Below are 21,674 nucleotides of genomic sequence, written 5' to 3' on the forward strand. Positions count from 1 at the left end.
AGACAGATAGGATCAGATACTGCATACACAATAATCCCTGTGCTGCAGGGAAGGGGGGGATTGTTGCATCTGGAGAGGGCTGAATAATGCAGAGTGAGATGGGTGATTATTCTGGAGTTTTGGTTAACTACAATTGAGAATCAGAAAATACTGAAATATTTGAAGGTGAAAAATTTGCAGGGCTATGGTGGAAGAGCAGGGAAGTGGGACTAATTTGGTAACGAGCCAACACAGGCATGACAGGCCAAATGGCCTCCTGCTCTGCTGTATCATTCTGATTCTCTAAAAGAGAGAGAGCTTGGATTTATATAGCGACTTTTCAAGTCTCAGAAATAAAGAGAGCCGTGCATTTATATAGCATCTTTCATGACCTCAGAAGGACCCAAAGCGCTTTACAGCCAATGAAGTACTTTTTTTTAAGTGTAGTCACTGTTGTAATGTAGGAAACGCGGAAGCCAGTATGCGCACAGCAAGCTCGCACAAACAGCAATGTGATAATGACCAGCTAACCTGTTGTAACGATGTTAGTTGAGGGACAAATATTGGCCGGGACACCGGGGATAACTTACCTGCTCTTCTTCAAAATAGTGCCGTGGGATCTTTTACGTCCACCTGAGAGGGCTTCGGTTTAACGTCTCATCTCAACAGTGCGGCACTCCCTCAGTACTGAACTGGAGTGTCAGCCTAGATTTGGTGCTCCAGTCTCAGGAGTGTGTCTTGAATCCACAACCTTCTGACTCGGAGACAAGAGTGCTACCTCTGAGCCACAGCTGATGCTGTCTAAAAGCGTTTCACAAAAAATAAGTTACCCTGAAGTACGCTCACTGTTATGTAGGCAAATGCAGCAGCCAATTTGTGCGCAGCAAGGTCCCCACAAACAGCAAGGAGATGAATGACCAATTAGTCTGTTTTTGGTGGTTTTGGTGCAAGGATGTTGGCTAGGACACCAGGAGAACTCCCCTGCTCCTCTGGGGATCTTTAGCATCCACCTGAAAAGGTGGACATGGCCTCAGTTTACTGCCTTACCCTCCGACTGTGCACCACTCCCTCAGTACTGCACTGGAATGTCAGCCTGGATTGGGAGCTCAAGTCCGGGAGTGGGGCTTGAACCCACGATCTTCTGACTCAGGCGAGAGTGCTACCAACTGAGCCAAGGCTGACACAATGTTTGCTGCTTTACCCCCTAGACCCTCCTATGATCAGTACGACTGAGAAGGGTTATCAAGAACAGCGGAAGGAGTGGGTGTAAAGGACCAGAAGGAGCTTTTCTCATTTTTATCCATTCTTACGATTCTTGCCATGCCCTCAGCAGCTCACCTCCATGCTGAGGAACGTCAGGGGCTCTGGAACAGACTCGAGAGTTTATGCGTTTTTGTTGTTGTTGCAGTGTCTCGTAATGCAGCAGGGTCTAAGCCTGGCTTAAGTGATTCCGAAAGCACCGGAGTCAGCAGCGAGTCACGCTCCTTTGATTCTCCGACGTCCAGTCCAGGTATGTGCCAGCGAAAACCGTCTGGTCGCAGGTGCAGTGGGGACTTAGTTACAGGATTGTATTTTCAATAACTACCCTCAGGCAGCTTCTGTCATTGGTTCATTGGGTTAATGCACCCCCCTCCTATGGGGTACCTTGTCATACAGAGCGGGAAGGCTTCAGTGGGGGTAGGTAGTGGTGGTTGGGTGTAATACAATTGACCTACAGCTCCACCCCCCCCTACTAAGATTATCCTGTAATATCTGATATGCAGGATAGAGGATGAGGTGTGGCAGAGTCTTGGGCTATCTGTGAGTACACGGACCCAAGTGATAACAACTGAGTTGAATACCTCTTAATGTCTCTTCTCTTTTGTTCTCTCCCAGCTTGGCCTCTTAATCTATTTCATTTCCTGTGCTTCTTTAGTCTTGACAAAGGGTTTTCACTCGAAACGTTGACTCTATTTTCTCTCCACGGATGTTGCCTGGCCTGCTGAGTTTTTCCAGCATTTTCTGTTGTTATTTCGGATTTCCAGCATCTGCAGTATTTTGCTATCGTGATAACAACTGTGTTTTCTTTTATGAATGACTTGTAAAGTTGCACCAAAATTCCCGGGCATCCATATCTTGGGGCCCACTGGATTGCAGTTTTCATGGAAAATGGGATGAAAGACCCTCTGCCAAACACTGGGAACAGTCCTGCAGTAAACACGATGTGACTTATTCAGTCACCATAAAGCAGTGACCCCGATCATGGTATGAGGGGGTTACACGTTACATTACTGGGCCCGATTTTACAGGCACGCACATTTCCAGCAGGGACTATCACCCCACTGGTCACGTGAGTCAGGAGATTGCGGGTGAGACCTACTTGGGAACTTGGCCACTGTGAGTTGCAGTGTACTTGAGACGCACTGAGGGTCTTTTTGCAGGTCTATTAATTTAGGCGGGGTTATTAGTCAACAGGCCTGGGTTCAAACCCTACCGGGTGGGCAGCGGTTCAAGATCTCGAATAAAGATCACAAAAGATGAGCACAAATGAGAATTGTTTCATCCCTCAGATCAGTGCCCGCAGACCCCAAATCATAGCGTCCAGCCGTCTCTTGAATGTGTCTACCCTACGAGCACTGGTTTGAGAAGGTGCCCAGTTCCTTTTGAAGTGTGAGAGTGGCACAGGAATGCCACAACCTGCCTACTCAGCGATTGGGCCACCTAGCTTTGCATGGGTTCTCAGTGCGCATGAGTTCTCAATGTTTAAAAACTTATGTTTTGTCTCCTCAGCTCATTTTGATAGGAAATTACCAAAGGCCACATCTTCACGGATGTCTCCAGATGATTTTGAAGAGAGAGATGGAAACCAGTTGCAGGATAATGGTACGTAACAGGGGCTCAAATCTAGATTTAGATTACCAATTTGAAAATCAACTTGGAATGGAACTTGGAGTCCCTCGGATGGATAAATTCGTAACAAATGTCTAAGTGGAGGTGGCCGAGTCCCACGCCTGGTGTTGCAGGAGCTTGGTGTTTGGAGAAAATTGGTGTATATTGTGTGATGTCCTGGCGAGGAAAAGTCAAACATCAGCCAGCCAGGGACACACTGCTTTCCAGGCCCGCTCCACCGGCCACCTCCCCTTCAAATAGCCTGCCAACACTCGCTGACTGGGCTCTTACAGGGGAAATGGAGGGAGGCACCAGACCAGCACCAGTGAATATGGCAGCGCAGCAACACCTCCCCCAAGTAAGACGGGGGCAAGATGAGAGAGTGGGATGGGGGAGGGAGGTAGAGAGGGGGAAAGGGGGAAATAGAAGTGTGAGTAAGGGGTGAAATGAGAGGAGGTGAGGGGAATAAGCAAGATGAGAGGGATGAAGGGAAAGGGGAAAATAGAGGGGATGAGAGGGAAGGAGAAAAGAGTGGAGATGAGAGAAGTGAGGGGGAAAATGAATGAGAGAGGAGGGGGGAAAGTGTGAGATGAGACAGAGGGGATGAAAGAGAATGATGGGAGGTAGAAAATGGACAGGAAAGGGGGATGATAGCGAGATGGGGAGAGGAAGAGAAAGGGGAAGGGGAGAGAGATGAGAGAAAAGGGGAGGGAAAAGAGGGGAAATAGGAATGTGAGGGATGGAGAGGGGAGAAAGAGATGGCAAAGAGGGAGGGAGATGTGAGAGATGAATGAGGGGGGAAGAGAGAGAGATGAATGAGGGGGAGAAAGAGAAAAGGGGGAGGGGGGAAATATAAATCAAGACTCCATTTATCTTGAACTTTTTTCAGATTTGACGGACTTGATCAATGAGACTTCCGGAACACTAGGGCGCTTCAAGAACGTCTCGCTCTCCAAAGCAGCACAGACCCACCGACTGCGGAAACTCAGAGCCCCGACCAAATGCCGAGAGTGCGACGGCATCATTATGGTGAATGGCGCAGAGTGTGAAGAGGTGAGAGCCGCCTGATTAGTTAGTACTGGCCGCGGCACACCCGAGTGCAATCAGAGGTTCAGGCAGGCGACCTGTGGGTCCTGCCACAAACCTACAGCTTCTAGATTTTAATCGTACTCCAGTGGAACTCCGATCGACGAATCGAAAACCTGGAGGAAAGGAGCTCGCTGCTGGTTCTGGGGATGCATGAACAACTGAGTGTGGTGCTGAGACAGGTCCATCCCTACTCTGTGCTGTGTTAGCTGATCTCGGCTGGGCCATTATCATTGCCCTGAGCTAGGGCTTCCACTTCTGATCGGCTATCTGCCGACTTTCTCCCCTTGTTGGAATGTGCGCGAGTGAATGCCAGGTGAGGGCAGGATCGGCTCTCCCGTGATGCCCTGTTAATAAATAGCCTGCCAACACTCCCATGTAACAAATGGCTGCTTGGGAGAGGTCCCAGAGGGCACCAAAGGACCTGTAACTCAGTGAGAATTGGGGCCTTCAGGAGAAAATTGAGAGGGGAGAAAACAGGTCGTGAAGATTTAGTTCCTGCCCCGGTAACTCGCTTCCTTGCTGCGGGTACAGGTCAGTAACGCGTCACTGATGTACCCTTGGCACAGCACAAAACCCCCTGGTGAGACCTGCGCCTGTCCATATGCAGACACCTGAAGGCCTCTAACCACAAGGATCTGTTGAATCCCTGTTGGATTGAAAGCTCACTTACCTTTTTGGACCTTCTTCACCCTCGCTGCCTGTCCCTGGTGGAAGGGCCAGTCACAGTTCTTTGAGCGAACCTGACACTAAGGGGGCGGGAATATCCCCCTCCCCTGTGTGGTAAAATACTAGAAAATCTGCTGTAGCATTGCCCGCGAGTTGTTTGGATTTTGGAACAGGGCTATGATGTGTGAAAGGGACAGAGATGCAGCCTCATTAACCCCTTTGCACAAGGAATGGAGTGTTCTCCTGATGAGTACAAGAGGAACTTGGGGGCCTTTGTTGAAAGCAAGCTTGTGTAATGCTGAACCCACTCCAAGCTGTGCATTCCTTGAGGCGTTGCTTGTGCTGAGTATTTGTGGTGCTGTTTCGTGCTTACTCTGGTGTTTACTGTTTGCAGTGTTACCTGGCGTGTCACAGGAAGTGCCTCGAGTCGGTTGTCATCTTGTGCGGGCACCGGAAGCTGCAGAACAAGGTCTCTCTGTTTGGAGTCGACTTCGCGCAGGTTCCAAGGGAGACGGCTGAAGAGGTGCCCTTCATCATCAGAAACTGCACAGCAGAGATAGAAAGCCGGGCATTGAGTGTACAGGTAGGAGCAGGACCACGGAGATAGAGAACTGGGCACTGTTACAAGTAGAGGCACCTCGGGAAGTACCATGATGACAGAGCAGGGCAGCGAATGTACAGGTAGGGGCACCGCGGCAGGACCACGGAGATAGAGGACTGGGCACTCAGTGTACAGGTAGGGGCACCGCGGGCAGGACCACGGAGATAGAGGACTGGGCACTCAGTGTACAGGTAGGGGCACCATGGGCAGGACCACGGAGATAGAGGACTGGGCACTCAGTGTACAGGTAGGGGCACCGCGGGCAGGACCACGGAGATAGAGGACTGGGCACTCAGTGTACAGGTAGGGGTACCGCGGGCAGGACCACGGAGATAGAGGACTGGGCACTCAGTGTACAGGTAGGGGCATCTTGGGTGGATCTACAGGCATAGAGAGCCAGTCACTGAGTGTACCAGTAGGAAGCCTGGCAGACACTTTCCACCACCACGGATAGATGGTCGAGTGTGCCGGTCTCCCCTCCCCAGAGGAGGTGCGTGCCAGTCTTCCCTCTCCCAGGGGGAGTGTGCCAGTCTTCCCTCTCCCAGGGGGAGTGTGCCAGTCTCCCTCTCCCCAAGTGGTGTGTGTCTGTATCCCCTCCACAGGGAGTGATTGTGCCAGTCTTCCCTCTCCCAGGGGGACTGTGCCAGTCTTCCCTCTCCCAGGGGGAGTGTGCCAGTCTCCCTCTCCATCCTCTGTTGCACAGGAAGTTATTGTCACATCCCACAACTCCCCGCTCGTGCGCTCTACCATGGTTGCCAAGCTTTTTGTTTTCTTTCAATAACTTCTAATTGGATGTCAGAGTGTTGTATGTACAATGCTTGTTCCTCTTTGCTATTTCAGGGAATCTATCGGGTGAACGGTTCGAAGATACGCATCTCCAAACTCCGCCAGTCCTTTGAAAATGGGAGGGACCTCACTGACATGTCCGAGAACTCCCCTCACGACATCACCAACGTTTTAACCCTGTACCTTCGAGAGGTGGGCTGCAGCACTGCGCTCCTGTATGCGGCCCGAGCACTTCATTCTCAAAGTGGCTTTTCTGGGGGAATGTTGATTTTGAATTTCAGTCACCAGCTGCTTCACAGTGCCAACTCTACGCACTGGCTAGGGTTACAGTGCCAGCTCGATGGATGGGATGGGGTCACAGTGCACTGGATGGGCTGACGGCGCCAGCTCTGTACACTGGATGGACTGACAGCGCCAGATCCGTGCACTGGATGGGCTGACGGCACCAGCTCTGTGCACTGGATGGACTGACGGCGCCAGCTCTGTGCACTGGATGGACTGATGGCGCCAGCTCTGTGCACTGGATGGGCTGACGGCGCCAGCTCTGTGCACTGGATGGACTGACGGCGCCAGCTCCATGCACTGGATGGGCTGACGGCGCCAGCTCTGTGCACTGGATGGGCTGACGGTGCTATCTCAGTGCACTGGATGGGCTGACGGTGCTATCTCAGTGCACTGGATGGGCTGACGGCGCCAGCTCCGTGCACTGGATGGGCTGATGGCGCCAGCTCCGTGCACTGGATGGGCTGACGGCGCCAGCTCCGTGCACTGGATGGGCTGATGGCGCCAGCTCCGTGCACTGGATGGACTAACGGTGCCAGCTCTGTGCACTGGATGGGCTGACGGTGCCAGCTCTGTGCACTGGATGGGCTGACGGCGCCAGCTCTGTGCACTGGATGGGCTGACGGCGCCAGCTCTGTGCACTGGATGGGCTGACGGCACCAGCTCCGTGCACTGGATGGGCTGACGGCGCCAGCTCCGTGCACTGGATGGGCTGACGGCGCCAGCTCTGTGCACTGGACGGGCTGACGGCGCCAGCTCCGTGCACTGGACGGGCTGACGGCGCCAGCTCTGTGCACTGGATGGGCTGATGGCGCCAGCTCCGTGCACTGGATGGGCTGACGGCGCCAGCTCTGTGCACTGGACGGGCTGACGGCGCCAGCTCCGTGCATTGGATGGGCTGACGGCGCCAGCTCCGTGCACTGGATGGGCTGACGGCGCCAGCTCCGTGCACTGGATGGGCTGACGGCGCCAGCTCCGTGCACTGGATGGGCTGACGGCGCCAGCTCCGTGCACTGGATGGGCTGACGGCGCCAGCTCCGTGCACTGGATGGGCTGACGGCGCCAGCTCCGTGCACTGGATGGGCTGACGGCGCCAGCTCTGTGCACTTTTTCCCATTGACATTCCGTTGGTGTGGACCAGCCCGTTAATGCTCTCACACAGGGTGGGGAAGGAGTGTGGGTTAAACTACGGCCTATGAACCCTGACAATGCAGTTCTTTTTGCTCTTATAAAGGGTGATACCACGATCCAACGCTGCGGGCAGTGGCACACACCAGGAGTGCATCTTGAGATATCGCAAGCGCGCAGCCGTGATTTTCCATCTGCATCGCTGAATCACCCCTGTACTTTTAACTGGCTGGTTTGCTGTTTACTTTTTGTGGGCCTGGGGGTTTGGATAGAGCTGTTCTTTGGCGCTGTTATCTCATTGGTGAATAAATCCTAAATTAGAACACCAAGATCTGTTACAGCAACTTGTATCCAGGAATTAATGGCGACAGGGACGTAAAACTTTATTTAAACCCCTGAGGCACATCAAAGTGTCTCGGGAAGGCAAGAGGTTTGAGCACACCTGCGCTAACACAAGCCAGGGACAAACTGACAACAAATGAGAAAAGAGCAACTTTTATTGGTGCTGGTGAAATTCTGTAATCCAGAATAAAATGGATGAAGTTGGAGCTCCCCCTATAGACGTATGGTGGGTCTGAGCCACACAGAGAAGGAAGGTCTGAGGTTCATTGGCCGCTCTGTGTCGAGTCAGCTAATTGCAGTCGGGGCAGGACCTTTGGCTTCAGAGCTCCTAGGTTGGGGGGTGGGTGGGGGGGGTTGTCAGCTTTCCAGAAATTCCTACTGGAAGGGCATGGATTGGGATTAGGCTGAGCCGTGATGGCCCACCTCACTCCCAGTCGATTATCCTGCTGGCCTACACATCGAGTTGGTAATTGAGCTACAATACTGGCCAGTACCAGCAAGGGGTGGGGAGGGACAGAAAGATGTTAGTGAAAAATTGCTTTTAAGTTTATGTTTTTTTTTAATGTATATTTTTATTTCAAGCTCCCCGAGCCGATTGTTCTGTTCAGCCTCTACAACGATTTTATGAACTTTGCCAAAGAGTTACAGCAGGCCTGTGAGGAGCTGAAGGACAGCCAGGCCAGGGGAATGCCCGCGGCTACCGATAAAGTGGCAGAGCTCATCCAGCATGCCAAGGCCTTGCTGCAGAATCTACCAGCCTCCAACTACAACACTCTGGAGCACATCATCGGGCACCTCCACAGGTAGGCCCAGGATTGGCACACTAATATAGAATGAAAGGGATAATAACGGGTCAGGTAGTGTTAGCGGTTATAGTGCCAGCAAACCGGAGCTCGTGAGTTCCAATTCCACCGTGGCAACTGGTTCACTAATGTCCTTGAGGGAAGGGAATCTGCCACCCATATCTAGCCTACACGCCGATCCAACATCACACTATGCGGCTGACTCCTTATGCGCTAAGGGCAATAAATGTGCCTTGCAGGTGCGCTCAGGTTCGGCTGCAATTTCTCTCGCCTCTCCCACAGTGGTCAGCTTGTTGACGGCCACTAGCCAGGCTCGCTCATAAAGAGTGACCATTTGGCACCTATGGAACTTGTACCCCATTGAGAGATCAACTCCTTTAGGAAAGCCAGAGAAGTTATTGGAAGAACTGCTATATTGAGTGTTGTGCCCGGGGACCTGTGCAAGGCTGTAACTAACACATTGTGGCATGGAGTGCCAGGGTCTGCTCCCATGGTGCCACCCTGACGAAGTCCCCATCTTTACTGTGCCATCATTGGGATAGTGGAAGGCAGTGGGGGTGAGCTATATGACAAAGACTGAGCATATCCCCCAGTGGAAGGAGGGTATAATGGAGGTTGAGTCTTGCCAGGACATTGCCCCATCACCAGCTTCAGGTTGGAAATGGCTGGACGACGGAACTGAATGCCAATGCAGGGTGGGTTAAGGATTTCCCTTCAGGCCTGCAATTGTTGCACCAGCACTAAGCTGTGATGATTTATATTAGTTGAGACTCCAGTCGCAGTGAGAGCAGTTGGATTAATGGGAGGTGGTGTCTTTACTGTCTGGGCAATAATCTCACTTGATGTGAGTGAGAAGCAGGAGTCTCACATTATGTGGGAGCCTCTGTGAGGGGCCAAGGCAGCACCCACAGTACTTGGCTGTTGGATTCCCAGCTAACTGGCTCCTTCATGTGCTGACTCCGAGTGAGTTCCGACATCCATTTTGGACACTAAATTGTCACTCAGTTCATCTTACTGCATCAGTCTGGAGTCACAGGCACAATGGGTGTCTGCTTCTGAACTTTGAATGCCTATTGAAAGGCCCCTGCAGCTCCCCCAACAGCTCGAGCTGACTAACCCGTAGACAGAGTTAGCTGGTCTCAGCTGATTTGGGGGTGGAAGAGTTACAATTGGTTTCCGTGCCATGGGCTAAGGGGGTTAAAGAGTGGCCCCCGTTCGTTATCCATTATCTTCTGCCGGAATGCGGCCCCTGCCTGACAGGACAGGACTTCAGGCTCGGCTGTGATGTCTGTTAAGGTTCAATAGCCTGCCAACACCCACTGTCTTGGCTCACACATGAAGAATAGCCACTTGAGTGAGGTACCAGAGGGCAGTTGGTACCCGTTGAGTCATCCCTGGGTGATAGTTGGGGGGGGGGGGTAGGGTGTGTAAATCTTTGTGTTGGTTGCTTCAAGGTCGCTCTCTCTTCCTCTTACAGAGTGACAGAACGATGCGAAGAAAACAAGATGTCATCCAATAACCTGGGAATAATCTTTGGCCCCACGCTGATGAGGCCTCCGGTTCTGGAGGACACGGTTTCAATGATTTCTCTGGTGAACTCTGGGTACCAGGCTCAAGTTGTAGATTTCTTCATCATGCAGTACCATCAGATCTTTGAGACCAAACAAGGCCTCAAGTCTTGGCTTCACTTACCCGAGAATTCTTCGTTGGAAATGATGGTAAACCAAGCAGGAGAGACCCTGAGCTCGGCAAAGAGCAGGAGCAAATCCTCCGAGGTACAGTCTTACAGAATTATCCCGAAGAATGTAATAAGGACACAGTGTCAAAAGGCTCAGTTGGTAGCACTCTGAGGTATACACACCGCGCTGTTTCATGCTGGCAGTCGGTGTTTTGAGGGTCTGGTCTGGGTGTCAGCGTTTGCGGACAAAAATCAGTGCAGACTGGACCCACTCTCCTCGGTGTCACCCCTGCCCCAGTTCTACTGCTAACGGAAGTGACTCATCATGTGGGTGGAAAACTTGAGCGAGCAGGTATTCCCATCAACAGTATATAGCGAGTAGAATCATTTCTACTGACAGCAGAACTCGGGTAGGGGCAGCACTGAGGGGAGAGAAAAGAGGGTATAGGTAGAAGGGAAGGGGTAATGAAGGAATGGGGATATGGATGGGAATGAAGAATAGGAAAGGGGTAGACATTAAGATTTTGAGGGAAAAGGAGAGACGTGGGAGCAGAGCTTTGTGAGGCTGGAGTGCCACCGTGCCGTGCTGGGCGGGGGTGAGGGTGCCGGTATTAATTAGGGGATAGAAGACGATTAGCTCCATCTGTAACTGGGGGAGTTGGATGGAGTGCAGTGTCTGTGTGAACTGGGTCTGGATGGGGTAGAGTCTGTGAAGTGGGTCTGGAAGGGGTAGAGTCTCTGAACTGGGTCTGGAAGGGGTAGAGCCTGTGAACTGGGTCTGGAAGGGGTAGAGTCTGTGAACTGGGTCTGGATGGGGTAGAGTCTGTGAACTGGGTCTGGAAGGGGTAGAGTCTGTGAACTGGGTCTGGAAGGGGTAGAGTCTGTGAACTGGGTCTGGAAGGGGGGTAGAGTCTGTGAACTGGGTCTGGAAGGGGTAGAGTCTGTGAACTGGGTCTGGAAGGGGTAGAGTCTGTGAACTGGGTCTGGAAGGGGTAGAGTCTGTGAACTGGGTCTGGAAGGGGTAGAGTCTGTGAACTGGGTCTGGAAGGGGTAGAGTCTGTGAACTGGGTCTGGAAGGGGGGTAGAGTCTGTGAACTGGGTCTGGAAGGGGTAGAGTCTGTGAACTGGGTCTGGAAGGGGTAGAGTCTGTGAACTGGGTCTGGAAGGGGTAGAGTCTGTGAACTGGGTCTGGAAGGGGTAGAGTCTGTGAACTGGGTCTGGAAGGGGTAGACTCTGTGAACTGGGTCTGGAAGGGGTAGAGTCTGTGAACTGGGTCTGGATGGGGTAGAGTCAGTGAACTGGGTCTGGAAGGGGTAGAGTCTGTGAACTGGGTCTGGATGGGGTAGAGTCTGTGAACTGGGTCTGGAAGGGGTAGAGTCTGTGAACTGGGTCTGGATGGGGTAGAGTCTGTGAACTGGGTCTGGAAGGGGTAGAGTCTGTGAACTGGGTCTGGAAGGGGTAGAGTCTGTGAACTGGGTCTGGAAGGGGTAGAGTCTCTGAACTGGGTCTGGAAGGGGTAGAGTCTGTGAACTGGGTCTGGAAGGGGTAGAGTCTGTGAACTGGGTCTGGAAGGGGGGTAGAGTCTGTGAACTGGGTCTGGATGGGGTAGAGTCTGTGAACTGGGTCTGGATGGGGTAGAGTCTGTGAACTGGGTCTGGAAGGGGTAGAGTCTGTGAACTGGGTCTGGAAGGGGGGTAGAGTCTGTGAACTGGGTCTGGAAGGGGTAGAGTCTGTGAACTGGATCTGGAAGGGGGGTAGAGTCTGTGAACTGGGTCTGGATGGGGTAGAGTCTGTGAACTGGGTCTGGATGGGGTAGAGTCTGTGAACTGGGTCTGGAAGGGGTAGAGTCTGTGAACTGGGTCTGGAAGGGGTAGAGTCTGAACTGGATCTGGAAGGGGTAGAGTCTGTGAACTGGGTCTGGAAGGGGTAGAGTCTGTGAACTGGGTCTGGAAGGGGTAGAGTCTGTGAACTGGGTCTGGAAGGGGTAGAGCCTGTGAACTGGGTCTGGAAGGGGTAGAGTCTGTGAACTGGGTCTGGAAGGGGGGTAGAGTCTGTGAACTGGGTCTGGAAGGGGTAGAGTCTGTGAACTGGGTCTGGATGGGGTAGAGTCTGTGAACTGGGTCTGGAAGGGGTAGAGTCTGTGAACTGGGTCTGGATGGGGTCGAGTCTGTGAACTGGGTCTGGATGGGGTCGAGTCTGTGAACTGGGTCTGGATGGGGTAGAGTCTGTGAACTGGGTCTGGAAGGGGTAGAGTCTGTGAACTGGGTCTGGAAGGGGTAGAGTCTGTGAACTGGGTCTGGAAGGGGTAGAGTCTGTGAACTGGGTCTGGAAGGGGTAGAGTCTGTGAACTGGGTCTGGATGGGGTAGAGTCTGTGAACTGGGTCTGGAAGGGGTAGAGTCTGTGAACTGGGTCTGGAAGGGGTAGAGTCTGTGAACTGGGTCTGGAAGGGGTAGAGTCTGTGAACTGGGTCTGGAAGGGGTAGAGCCTGTGAACTGGGTCTGGAAGGGGTAGAGTCTCTGAACTGGGTCTGGATGGGGTAGAGTCTGTGAACTGGGTCTGGAAGGGGTAGAGCCTGTGAACTGGGTCTGGAAGGGGTAGAGTCTCTGAACTGGGTCTGGAAGGGGTAGAGTCTGTGAACTGGGTCTGGAAGGGGTAGAGTCTGTGAACTGGGTCTGGAAGGGGTAGAGTCTCTGAACTGGGTCTGGAAGGGGTAGAGTCTCTGAACTGGGTCTGGAAGGGGTCGAGTCTCTGAACTGGGTCTGGAAGGGGTAGAGTCTGTGAACTGGGTCTGGATGGGGTAGAGTCTGTGAACTGGGTCTGGAAGGGGGGTAGAGTCTGTGAACTGGGTCTGGATGGGGTAGAGTCTGTGAACTGGGTCTGGAAGGGGTAGAGCCTGTGAACTGGGTCTGGAAGGGGTAGAGTCTGTGAACTGGGTCTGGAAGGGGTAGAGTCTGTGAACTGGGTCTGGAAGGGGTAGAGTCTGTGAACTGGGTCTGGAAGGGGTAGAGTCTGTGAACTGGGTCTGGAAGGGGTAGAGTCTGTGAACTGGGTCTGGAAGGGGTAGAGTCTGTGAACTGGGTCTGGAAGGGGTAGAGTCTGTGAACTGGGTCTGGAAGGGGTAGAGCCTGTGAACTGGGTCTGGAAGGGGTAGAGTCTCTGAACTGGGTCTGGATGGGGTAGAGTCTGTGAACTGGGTCTGGAAGGGGTAGAGTCTCTGAACTGGGTCTGGAAGGGGTAGAGTCTCTGAACTGGGTCTGGAAGGGGTCGAGTCTCTGAACTGGGTCTGGAAGGGGTAGAGTCTGTGAACTGGGTCTGGATGGGGTAGAGTCTGTGAACTGGGTCTGGAAGGGGGGTAGAGTCTGTGAACTGGGTCTGGAAGGGGTAGAGTCTGTGAACTGGGTCTGGAAGGGGGGTAGAGTCTGTGAACTGGGTCTGGAAGGGGTAGAGTCTGTGAACTGGGTCTGGAAGGGGGGTAGAGTCTGTGAACTGGGTCTGGATGGGGTAGAGTCTGTGAACTGGGTCTGGATGGGGTAGAGTCTGTGAACTGGGTCTGGAAGGGGTAGAGTCTGTGAACTGGGTCTGGAAGGGGGGTAGAGTCTCTGAACTGGGTCTGGAAGGGGTAGAGTCTGTGAACTGGATCTGGAAGGGGGGTAGAGTCTGTGAACTGGGTCTGGATGGGGTAGAGTCTGTGAACTGGGTCTGGATGGGGTAGAGTCTGTGAACTGGGTCTGGAAGGGGTAGAGTCTGTGAACTGGGTCTGGAAGGGGTAGAGTCTGTGAACTGGATCTGGAAGGGGTAGAGTCTGAACTGGATCTGGAAGGGGTAGAGTCTGTGAACTGGGTCTGGAAGGGGTAGAGTCTGTGAACTGGGTCTGGAAGGGGTAGAGTCTGTGAACTGGGTCTGGAAGGGGTAGAGCCTGTGAACTGGGTCTGGAAGGGGTAGAGTCTGTGAACTGGGTCTGGAAGGGGGGTAGAGTCTGTGAACTGGGTCTGGATGGGGTAGAGTCTGTGAACTGGGTCTGGAAGGGGTAGAGTCTGTGAACTGGGTCTGGATGGGGTAGAGTCTGTGAACTGGGTCTGGAAGGGGTAGAGTCTGTGAACTGGGTCTGGATGGGGTCGAGTCTGTGAACTGGGTCTGGATGGGGTCGAGTCTGTGAACTGGGTCTGGATGGGGTAGAGTCTCTGAACTGGGTCTGGATGGGGTAGAGTCTGTGAACTGGGTCTGGAAGGGGTAGAGTCTGTGAACTGGGTCTGGAAGGGGTAGAGTCTGTGAACTGGGTCTGGAAGGGGTAGAGTCTCTGAACTGGGTCTGGAAGGGGTAGAGTCTCTGAACTGGGTCTGGAAGGGGTCGAGTCTCTGAACTGGGTCTGGAAGGGGTAGAGTCTGTGAACTGGGTCTGGATGGGGTAGAGTCTGTGAACTGGGTCTGGAAGGGGGGTAGAGTCTGTGAACTGGGTCTGGATGGGGTAGAGTCTGTGAACTGGGTCTGGAAGGGGTAGAGCCTGTGAACTGGGTCTGGAAGGGGTAGAGTCTGTGAACTGGGTCTGGAAGGGGTAGAGTCTGTGAACTGGGTCTGGAAGGGGTAGAGTCTGTGAACTGGGTCTGGAAGGGGTAGAGTCTGTGAACTGGGTCTGGAAGGGGTAGAGTCTGTGAACTGGGTCTGGAAGGGGTAGAGTCTGTGAACTGGGTCTGGAAGGGGTAGAGTCTGTGAACTGGGTCTGGAAGGGGTAGAGCCTGTGAACTGGGTCTGGAAGGGGTAGAGTCTCTGAACTGGGTCTGGATGGGGTAGAGTCTGTGAACTGGGTCTGGAAGGGGTAGAGTCTCTGAACTGGGTCTGGAAGGGGTAGAGTCTGTGAACTGGGTCTGGAAGGGGTAGAGTCTGTGAACTGGGTCTGGAAGGGGTAGAGTCTCTGAACTGGGTCTGGAAGGGGTAGAGTCTCTGAACTGGGTCTGGAAGGGGTCGAGTCTCTGAACTGGGTCTGGAAGGGGTAGAGTCTGTGAACTGGGTCTGGATGGGGTAGAGTCTGTGAACTGGGTCTGGAAGGTGGGTAGAGTCTGTGAACTGGGTCTGGATGGGGTAGAGTCTGTGAACTGGGTCTGGAAGGGGTAGAGCCTGTGAACTGGGTCTGGAAGGGGTAGAGTCTGTGAACTGGGTCTGGAAGGGGTAGAGTCTGTGAACTGGGTCTGGAAGGGGTAGAGTCTGTGAACTGGGTCTGGAAGGGGTAGAGTCTGTGAACTGGGTCTGGAAGGGGTCGAGTCTCTGAACTGGGTCTGGAAGGGGTCGAGTCTCTGAACTGGGTCTGGAAGGGGTAGAGTCTCTGAACTGGATTGGATGTGGGAGAGTGACTGCTGAGCTAACTTTTGGGGAACGAACAGCCTGGTTGGGCTGTTAAAAATCCAGATGTCACTTTTTCCTTTTTCTAGATTAATTGATTAATTTAATAAATGCTTAAAATTAACCCGAGTCCATAATTTTTAATTAAAATAATTCAACATTTTCCAGGTGAGCCTACCCACTCCCCCATGTTGTGGCATGAACACACTGATTTCCCCGTCAGGCTTTCTAGTCTGATGTGTTTTTATCCTCCAATACAGTGAAGAATGTTGGGTATACCAGCAGCTTAAGGTACAAAGCCCGTGTAGCTACTTGTTTTCACGGGTCAGGTGCTTACAATCGGGCTGTCCTTCAGTTATCAGCTTTTTCTAGGTTGGCCTGTATGCAGAAGCCTGAGCGCGCAATCTAGACTGACACTTCAGTGCAGTACAGAGGGAGTGCTGCATTGTCAGAGGTGCCTTCTTTCAGATGAGGTGTTAAACCAAGGCCCTATTTGTCTGTTCAGGTAGATGTAAAAGACCTCACAGCATAATTTAACGAGGAGGGAGTTCCTCCAGTTCAGAGACTCTACCCCTTCCAGACCCAGTTCACAGACTCTACCCCTTCCAGACCCAGTTCCTCTGATGTCCTGACCTGTGTTTATCCTGACCTGTGTTTATCCCTCGATTAATACCATCAAAAAGAGATTATCTGGTCATTTAAAAAAAAATCTCTTTGCTGTTTGCAGGATCTTCCTGTGCACAAATTGGCTGCCACTTTTGCCTACATAACAGTGACTACATTACATTGGCTGTGAAGCACCTTGGGATGTTTGCAGGATCCAAGAAGACACTATATAAATGCACACTCCTGCCTCCCTTCTTCCATCCTTAATCAATCCCCACCCCCCCTTAAAAATTCAATGCATTTACAGCATAATAAAATACTGAATGTAATCAATGTCTTTCACCCCAATTTTCTCCCCTCCCCCAAAGGTGCTAACTCTTGCATGTCCACAGGTCCCAGATGCCATCCAATACCATTCTTCAGAGAATGCTGGCTGGCTGTATGACCGTGAGGGAGATGACAGCCAAATCTGTACCTGACCCCATCTGACGTCCCCATACACACATGGATATGCACTTCCAGCAGGAGTCACTAACCAAGTGGGAGACCTCTGGTTGACTTGTTTTTCCCACTGCTTACTTACCTAGCTCAAGGGCGTTGAGGCCAATTGCAGAAGCTCCGCAGCCACCCCAGCTGAGATCAGTTAACTTGGCACAGGCTGGGAATGGAAACTAGAACCTTCCTGGTGTGTATGCCTTGGTGAAAATTGGGGAGAGGGTGCAGTATGGGTGTAAGGGAAGTTTCGCTGGTAATTCTTGATGACTACTGCTCTATGTCTTGTGTTCACTGCCTCGTCTCTCCTGCTGCAGAGTCTGGTTCTGAAGCGACATTCGAGTGAAGGATACGTATCCGACAAATCCTCATCAAACGAAACGCTCGATGACACGCGAGACCAACGGAGAGAGCGCTCTGGTAGCAATGACACGGCAGGTGAGGGATGGGGCCTGGGATGTCTGTGTGTGTCTATGAACAAACAAAAGGGTTAAAGGGTAATGAGTCTGGGACGTCAAAACTTTGCATTTTCATGCATCAGCCGAGCGGTTGCTGTTTTCCCTATGCTGCAGAGTTGGGGGGAGGAAGGGCGGGTAGCTGGCATGGGGAGGGCGCCAGTCTTGGATATTCTCTGCCCAAGGAAGGAGAGCTGTGCTGGGAGGTGTTAGAATCACGTTTGGGTCCGGTTTAGTCACCAAGATTGTAAGGGAGTCATTCAGATCCTAGAGGCAGTTGAAAGCACAATGAGGTTGATCCTTGTCTCAGAGACTGAGGGGATCCTGGAAAAACGTGGGCTTTTCAGCCATGGAAAGAGGCAGCTGATAGGACCTTAAAATAGTAAATTGCCTGTGGTGTTGCCCACAGTCAGTGAATAAATGTAAGGTTATAATTTAATGTATAAAATGGCAACGGAGTTGGGAGAGAGACTTCAGAAACTTGCTCTGCAGCACCACCACAGACTGGTGATTGTAACTGCATTGTTACGGACAACTGTTTACATACAGAAATTCCGTTCTAAATACTTACAAAGGCAGTTTCAAAGTTAAATGCTGACAAAAATGTGACCAAAAATCATGACAGTAAGATTTTTAATAATATACAGATATACAATAGTAAATGGCATAGGGACAATGCTTCAAATTAAACTGAGTGAGGAGGACTAGGGAGCTCAAGGACAAACACAATAACAACTTGAAATAACAACAGAAAATGCTGGAAAAACTCAGCAGGCCAGGCAACATCCGTGGAGAGAGAAATAGAGTCAACGTTTCGGGTCGAAAACCTTCTACAGAACTGAGAGAAAAGGCAGGAAATGAAACAAAAGGCAGTTTGGGGGCTGTGAAATGGGGGAGGGGCTGAAAGAAGAGATATTAAGAGATATTCAAGGCGAGACGAGATGGTAATAGGACAGGTAAAGAAACAGACAATGGCTCCAAATGAAGTGTGAAATGCGCTGGCAGAGTGAGAGACAGCTGCCATGTGGGGGAGAGAAAAAAGGAAAAGGCACAAACCAAAAGTGTGGATAAAAAATATAAAAATATAATGGAGGCCAAGGTTATGATCTGAAATTGTTGAACTCGCTATTGAGTCCAGAAGGCTGTAAAGTGCCTAATCGGAAGATGAGGTGCTGTTCCTCGAGTTTACGGCCCCTCACCTGTCTCACCTCAGTCTCGCCCCACCCTCTCACCTGTCTCAGTCTGGTCCCGCCCTCTCACCTGTCTCAGTCTGGTCCCGCCCTCTCACCTGTCTCAGTCTCGTCCCGCCCTCTCACCTGTCTCAGTCTCGCGACGCCCTCTCTCGTCTCACCTCAGTCTCATCCCACCCTCCTGTCTCATCTCAGTCTCGTCCCACCCTCCTGTCTCACCTCAGTCTCGTCCCACCCTCTCTCGTCTCACCTCAGTCTCGTCCTGCCCTCTCACCTGTCTCAGTCTCGTCCCGCCCTCTCACCTGTCTCAGTCTCTTCCCGCCCTCTCACCTGTCTCAGTCTTGTCCCGTCCTCTCACCTGTCTCAGTCTCTTCCCGCCCTCTCACCTGTCTCAGTCTCGTCCCGCCCTCTCACCTGTCTCAGTCTCTTCCCGCCCTCTCACCTGTCTCAGTCTCGTCCCGCCCTCTCACCTGTCTCAGTCTCGTCCCGCCCTCTCACCTGTCTCAGTCTCGTCCCGCCCTCTCACCTGTCTCAGTCTCTTCCCGCCCTCTCACCTGTCTCAGTCTCGTCTCGCCCTCTCACCTGTCTGTCTCGTCCCGCCCTCTCACCTGTCTGTCTCGTCCCACCCTCGCACCTGTCTCAGTCTCGTCCCTCCCTCTCACCTGTCTCAGTCTCGTCCAGCCCTCTCACCTGTCTCAGTCACGTCCCGCCCTCTCACCTGTCTCTCTCGTCCCACAATCTCACCTGTCTCAGTCTGGTCCCGCCCTCTCACCTGTCTGTCTCGTCCCGCCCTCTCACCTGTCTCAGTCTCGTCTCGCCCTCTCACCTGTCTCAGTCTCGTCTCGGCCTCTCACCTGTCTCAGTCTCGTCCCGCCCTCTCACCTGTCTGTCTCGTCCCACCCTCTCACCTGTCTCAGTCTGGTCCTGCCCTCTCACCTGTCTCAGTCTGGTCCTGCCCTCTCACCTGTCTCAGTCTCGTCTTCTCGCCTGTCTCAGTCTCATCCCACCCTCTCATCTGTCTCAGTCTCGTCCCGCCCTCTCACCTGTCAGTCTCGTCCCGCCCTCTCACCTGTCTCAGTCTCGTCCCACCTGTCTCAGTCTCGTCCCGCCCTCTCACCTGTCTGTCTCGTCCTGCCCTCTCACCTGTCTCAGTCTCGTCCCGCCCTCTCACCTGTCTCAGTCTCGTCCCGCCCTCTCACCTGTCTCAGTCTCGTCCCGCCCTCTCACCTGTCTCAGTCTCGTCCCGCCCTCTCACCTATCTCAGTCTCGTCCCGCCCTCTCACCTGTCTCAGTCTCGTCCCGCCCTCTCACCTGTCTCAGTCTCGTCCCGCCCTCTCACCTGTCTCAGTCTCGTCCCGCCCTCTCACCTGTCTCAGTCTCGTCCCGCCCTCTCACCTGTCTCAGTCTCGTCCCGCCCTCTCACCTGTCTCAGTCTCGTCCCGCCCTCTCACCTGTCTCAGTCTTGTCCCGCCCTCTCACCTGTCTGTCTCGTTCCACCCTCTCACCTGTCTGTCTCGTCCCGCTCTCTCACCTGTCTCAGTCTCGCCCCGCCCTCTCAGCTGTCTGTCTCGTCCCGCCCTCTCACCTGTCTGTCTCGTCCCACCCTCTCACCTGTCTCAGTCTGGTCCCGCCCTCTCGCCTGTCTCTCCTCAGTCTCGTCCCACCCTCTCACCTGTCTCTGTCTCTCTCAGTCTCCCGCCCTCCCACTGTGACCTGCCCGTGTTTGGGGAGCAGACCCTGGCAGTAATGGATTGATGTATTTCCCTACCTGCAGGTGCGGGCCTGGCGGATGGGACGAGAACGGCTGCGGACGACTGGCGCCCTCCGGACGGCCCCGACTGGGAGTGTGACGGCGGCGCCGAGCCCTCGCCGCGCTGCGCCTTCAACCGGCAGCTGGGCAAGTACCAGCGGTATGGGCAGGCCAAGACCCGGCCCGTGATCCCCAAGACCTCGGTCTTGCCCATCATCACGGCCCACATGCCCTCGGCGGCGGAGGCCGACTGCCCCGAGCTGCTGGTCGCCGAGGGCGAGGCGACGGAGCGGCGAGCAAGGACGAAACCCCCCGGCTCCAGCCGCAGCTCGTCACCGGACGGCGGCACCTTGCGACGCTCGGGCGGCAAGCACAAGCGCTTCGAGATGACCGTCGGCACGGCCAGGCTGGTGTCCAAGCTGCAGGACCGGAGGCGGCTGGAGAGCGGCGAGGCGGCCGCGGCCTCTGAGGACGAACGGCCGAGGGGCCTGGAAACCGAGCGGGGGCGACACCAGGCGGCGGAGCGGCCGGGGGGCCAGGAAACCGAGCAGGAGCGGCCGGGGAGCCTGGAAACCGAGCGGGGGCAGCGCCAGGGGGGCATGGAAACCGAGCAGGAGCGGCCGGGGGGCCTGGAAACCAAGCAGGAGCGGCACGCGAAGCGGCCGGGAAGCCTGGAAACCGAGCAGGAGCAGCCGGGAAGCCTGGAAACCGAGCGGGGGCAGCACCAGGCGGCGGAGCGGCCGGGGAGCCTGGAAACCGAGCAGGAGCAGCACGCGGCCGCAGCAACAGCCGCCGCCACTGCCGCCCACCTGAACGCCAACCAATCAAACAACGTGTGGAGCGAGCACGCGCTCAGGCAGTGCGACGTCGGGAAGATGCTGCACGTGCTGCGTCACCAGCGGAGCCGCGAGGACCGGCAGGCGCACTTCGTGTGAGCCCGCGCCCGGGGGGCCAATCGCTCGCCTGCTTTCAATGCCTGCTCACCTCCTGACCTCGCCGGGGCAACCTATCAACTGCGAGAGCAGTTGGGATGGCGGGAGGAAAGAAAATGGCTGCCGCTCCGCCCGGCGCTCGCCAACAACAACAACAACTTGCATTTATAGAGCGCCTTCACTGTAGGCAACCGTCCCAAGGCCCTGCCCAGGGGGCCTCATCACACAAACATTATTTTCCAATCCTAAAGACTGAAATGTTCTTCTCCCATGCAATGTTTTCTGTCCTTTACCACCAGCTGTCTTTTTTTTATATTGTATTATTATAAAATTGAAAAATGATTTAACGTCTTTTGTTGACATCCAGTTGTGTCTGGGCAATTATTAGTGGGACCTCCACTCACCCACAACAACAACTTGTATTTATACGGCACCTTTAATGTAGGAAAACACATTTTGACACCGAGCCACATAAGGAAACATGTGGTGACCAAAAGCTTGGTCAAAGAGATAGGTTTTAATGTGCTTAAAGGAGGAAAGAGAGGCAGATAGGTTTGCGGTGGGGGGGGAGGTGGAATTCCAGAGCTTAGGGCCTAGGCAGCTGAAGGCACGGCCACCAAAGGTTGAGCGATTATAATCAGAGATGCTCAAGAGGGCAGAATTAGAGGTGCGTAGATATCTCGGGGGGCTGGA

At 53.6% G+C, this 21,674-nt stretch overlaps 1 protein-coding gene across 3 annotated transcripts in view; it reads left to right on the plus strand.

Moving 5' to 3' along the window:
* Positions 1–21,328, plus strand: part of gmip (GEM interacting protein) — a 146,624-nt gene extending 125,296 nt beyond the window's left edge. For all 3 annotated transcript variants that reach the window (XM_085971542.1, XM_085971543.1, XM_085971544.1), the window contains 9 exons: positions 1,388–1,489; positions 2,749–2,841; positions 3,737–3,900; positions 4,997–5,185; positions 6,044–6,181; positions 8,324–8,544; positions 10,022–10,319; positions 16,972–17,092; positions 20,074–21,328. In XM_085971542.1, coding sequence (XP_085827668.1) covers positions 1,388–1,489; positions 2,749–2,841; positions 3,737–3,900; positions 4,997–5,185; positions 6,044–6,181; positions 8,324–8,544; positions 10,022–10,319; positions 16,972–17,092; positions 20,074–20,984 — 2,237 coding nt within the window. In that variant the 3' untranslated portion in view covers positions 20,985–21,328. The remainder of the gene's footprint in view (positions 1–1,387; positions 1,490–2,748; positions 2,842–3,736; positions 3,901–4,996; positions 5,186–6,043; positions 6,182–8,323; positions 8,545–10,021; positions 10,320–16,971; positions 17,093–20,073) is intronic.
* The last annotated feature ends 346 nt before the right edge of the window (positions 21,329–21,674 follow it).

The sequence above is a fragment of the Somniosus microcephalus genome, chromosome 31 (genome assembly GCF_052327205.1).
Source record: "Somniosus microcephalus isolate GS21.2 chromosome 31, FLI_Smic_1.0, whole genome shotgun sequence".
Classification (NCBI taxonomy): Eukaryota; Metazoa; Chordata; class Chondrichthyes; order Squaliformes; family Somniosidae; genus Somniosus; species Somniosus microcephalus.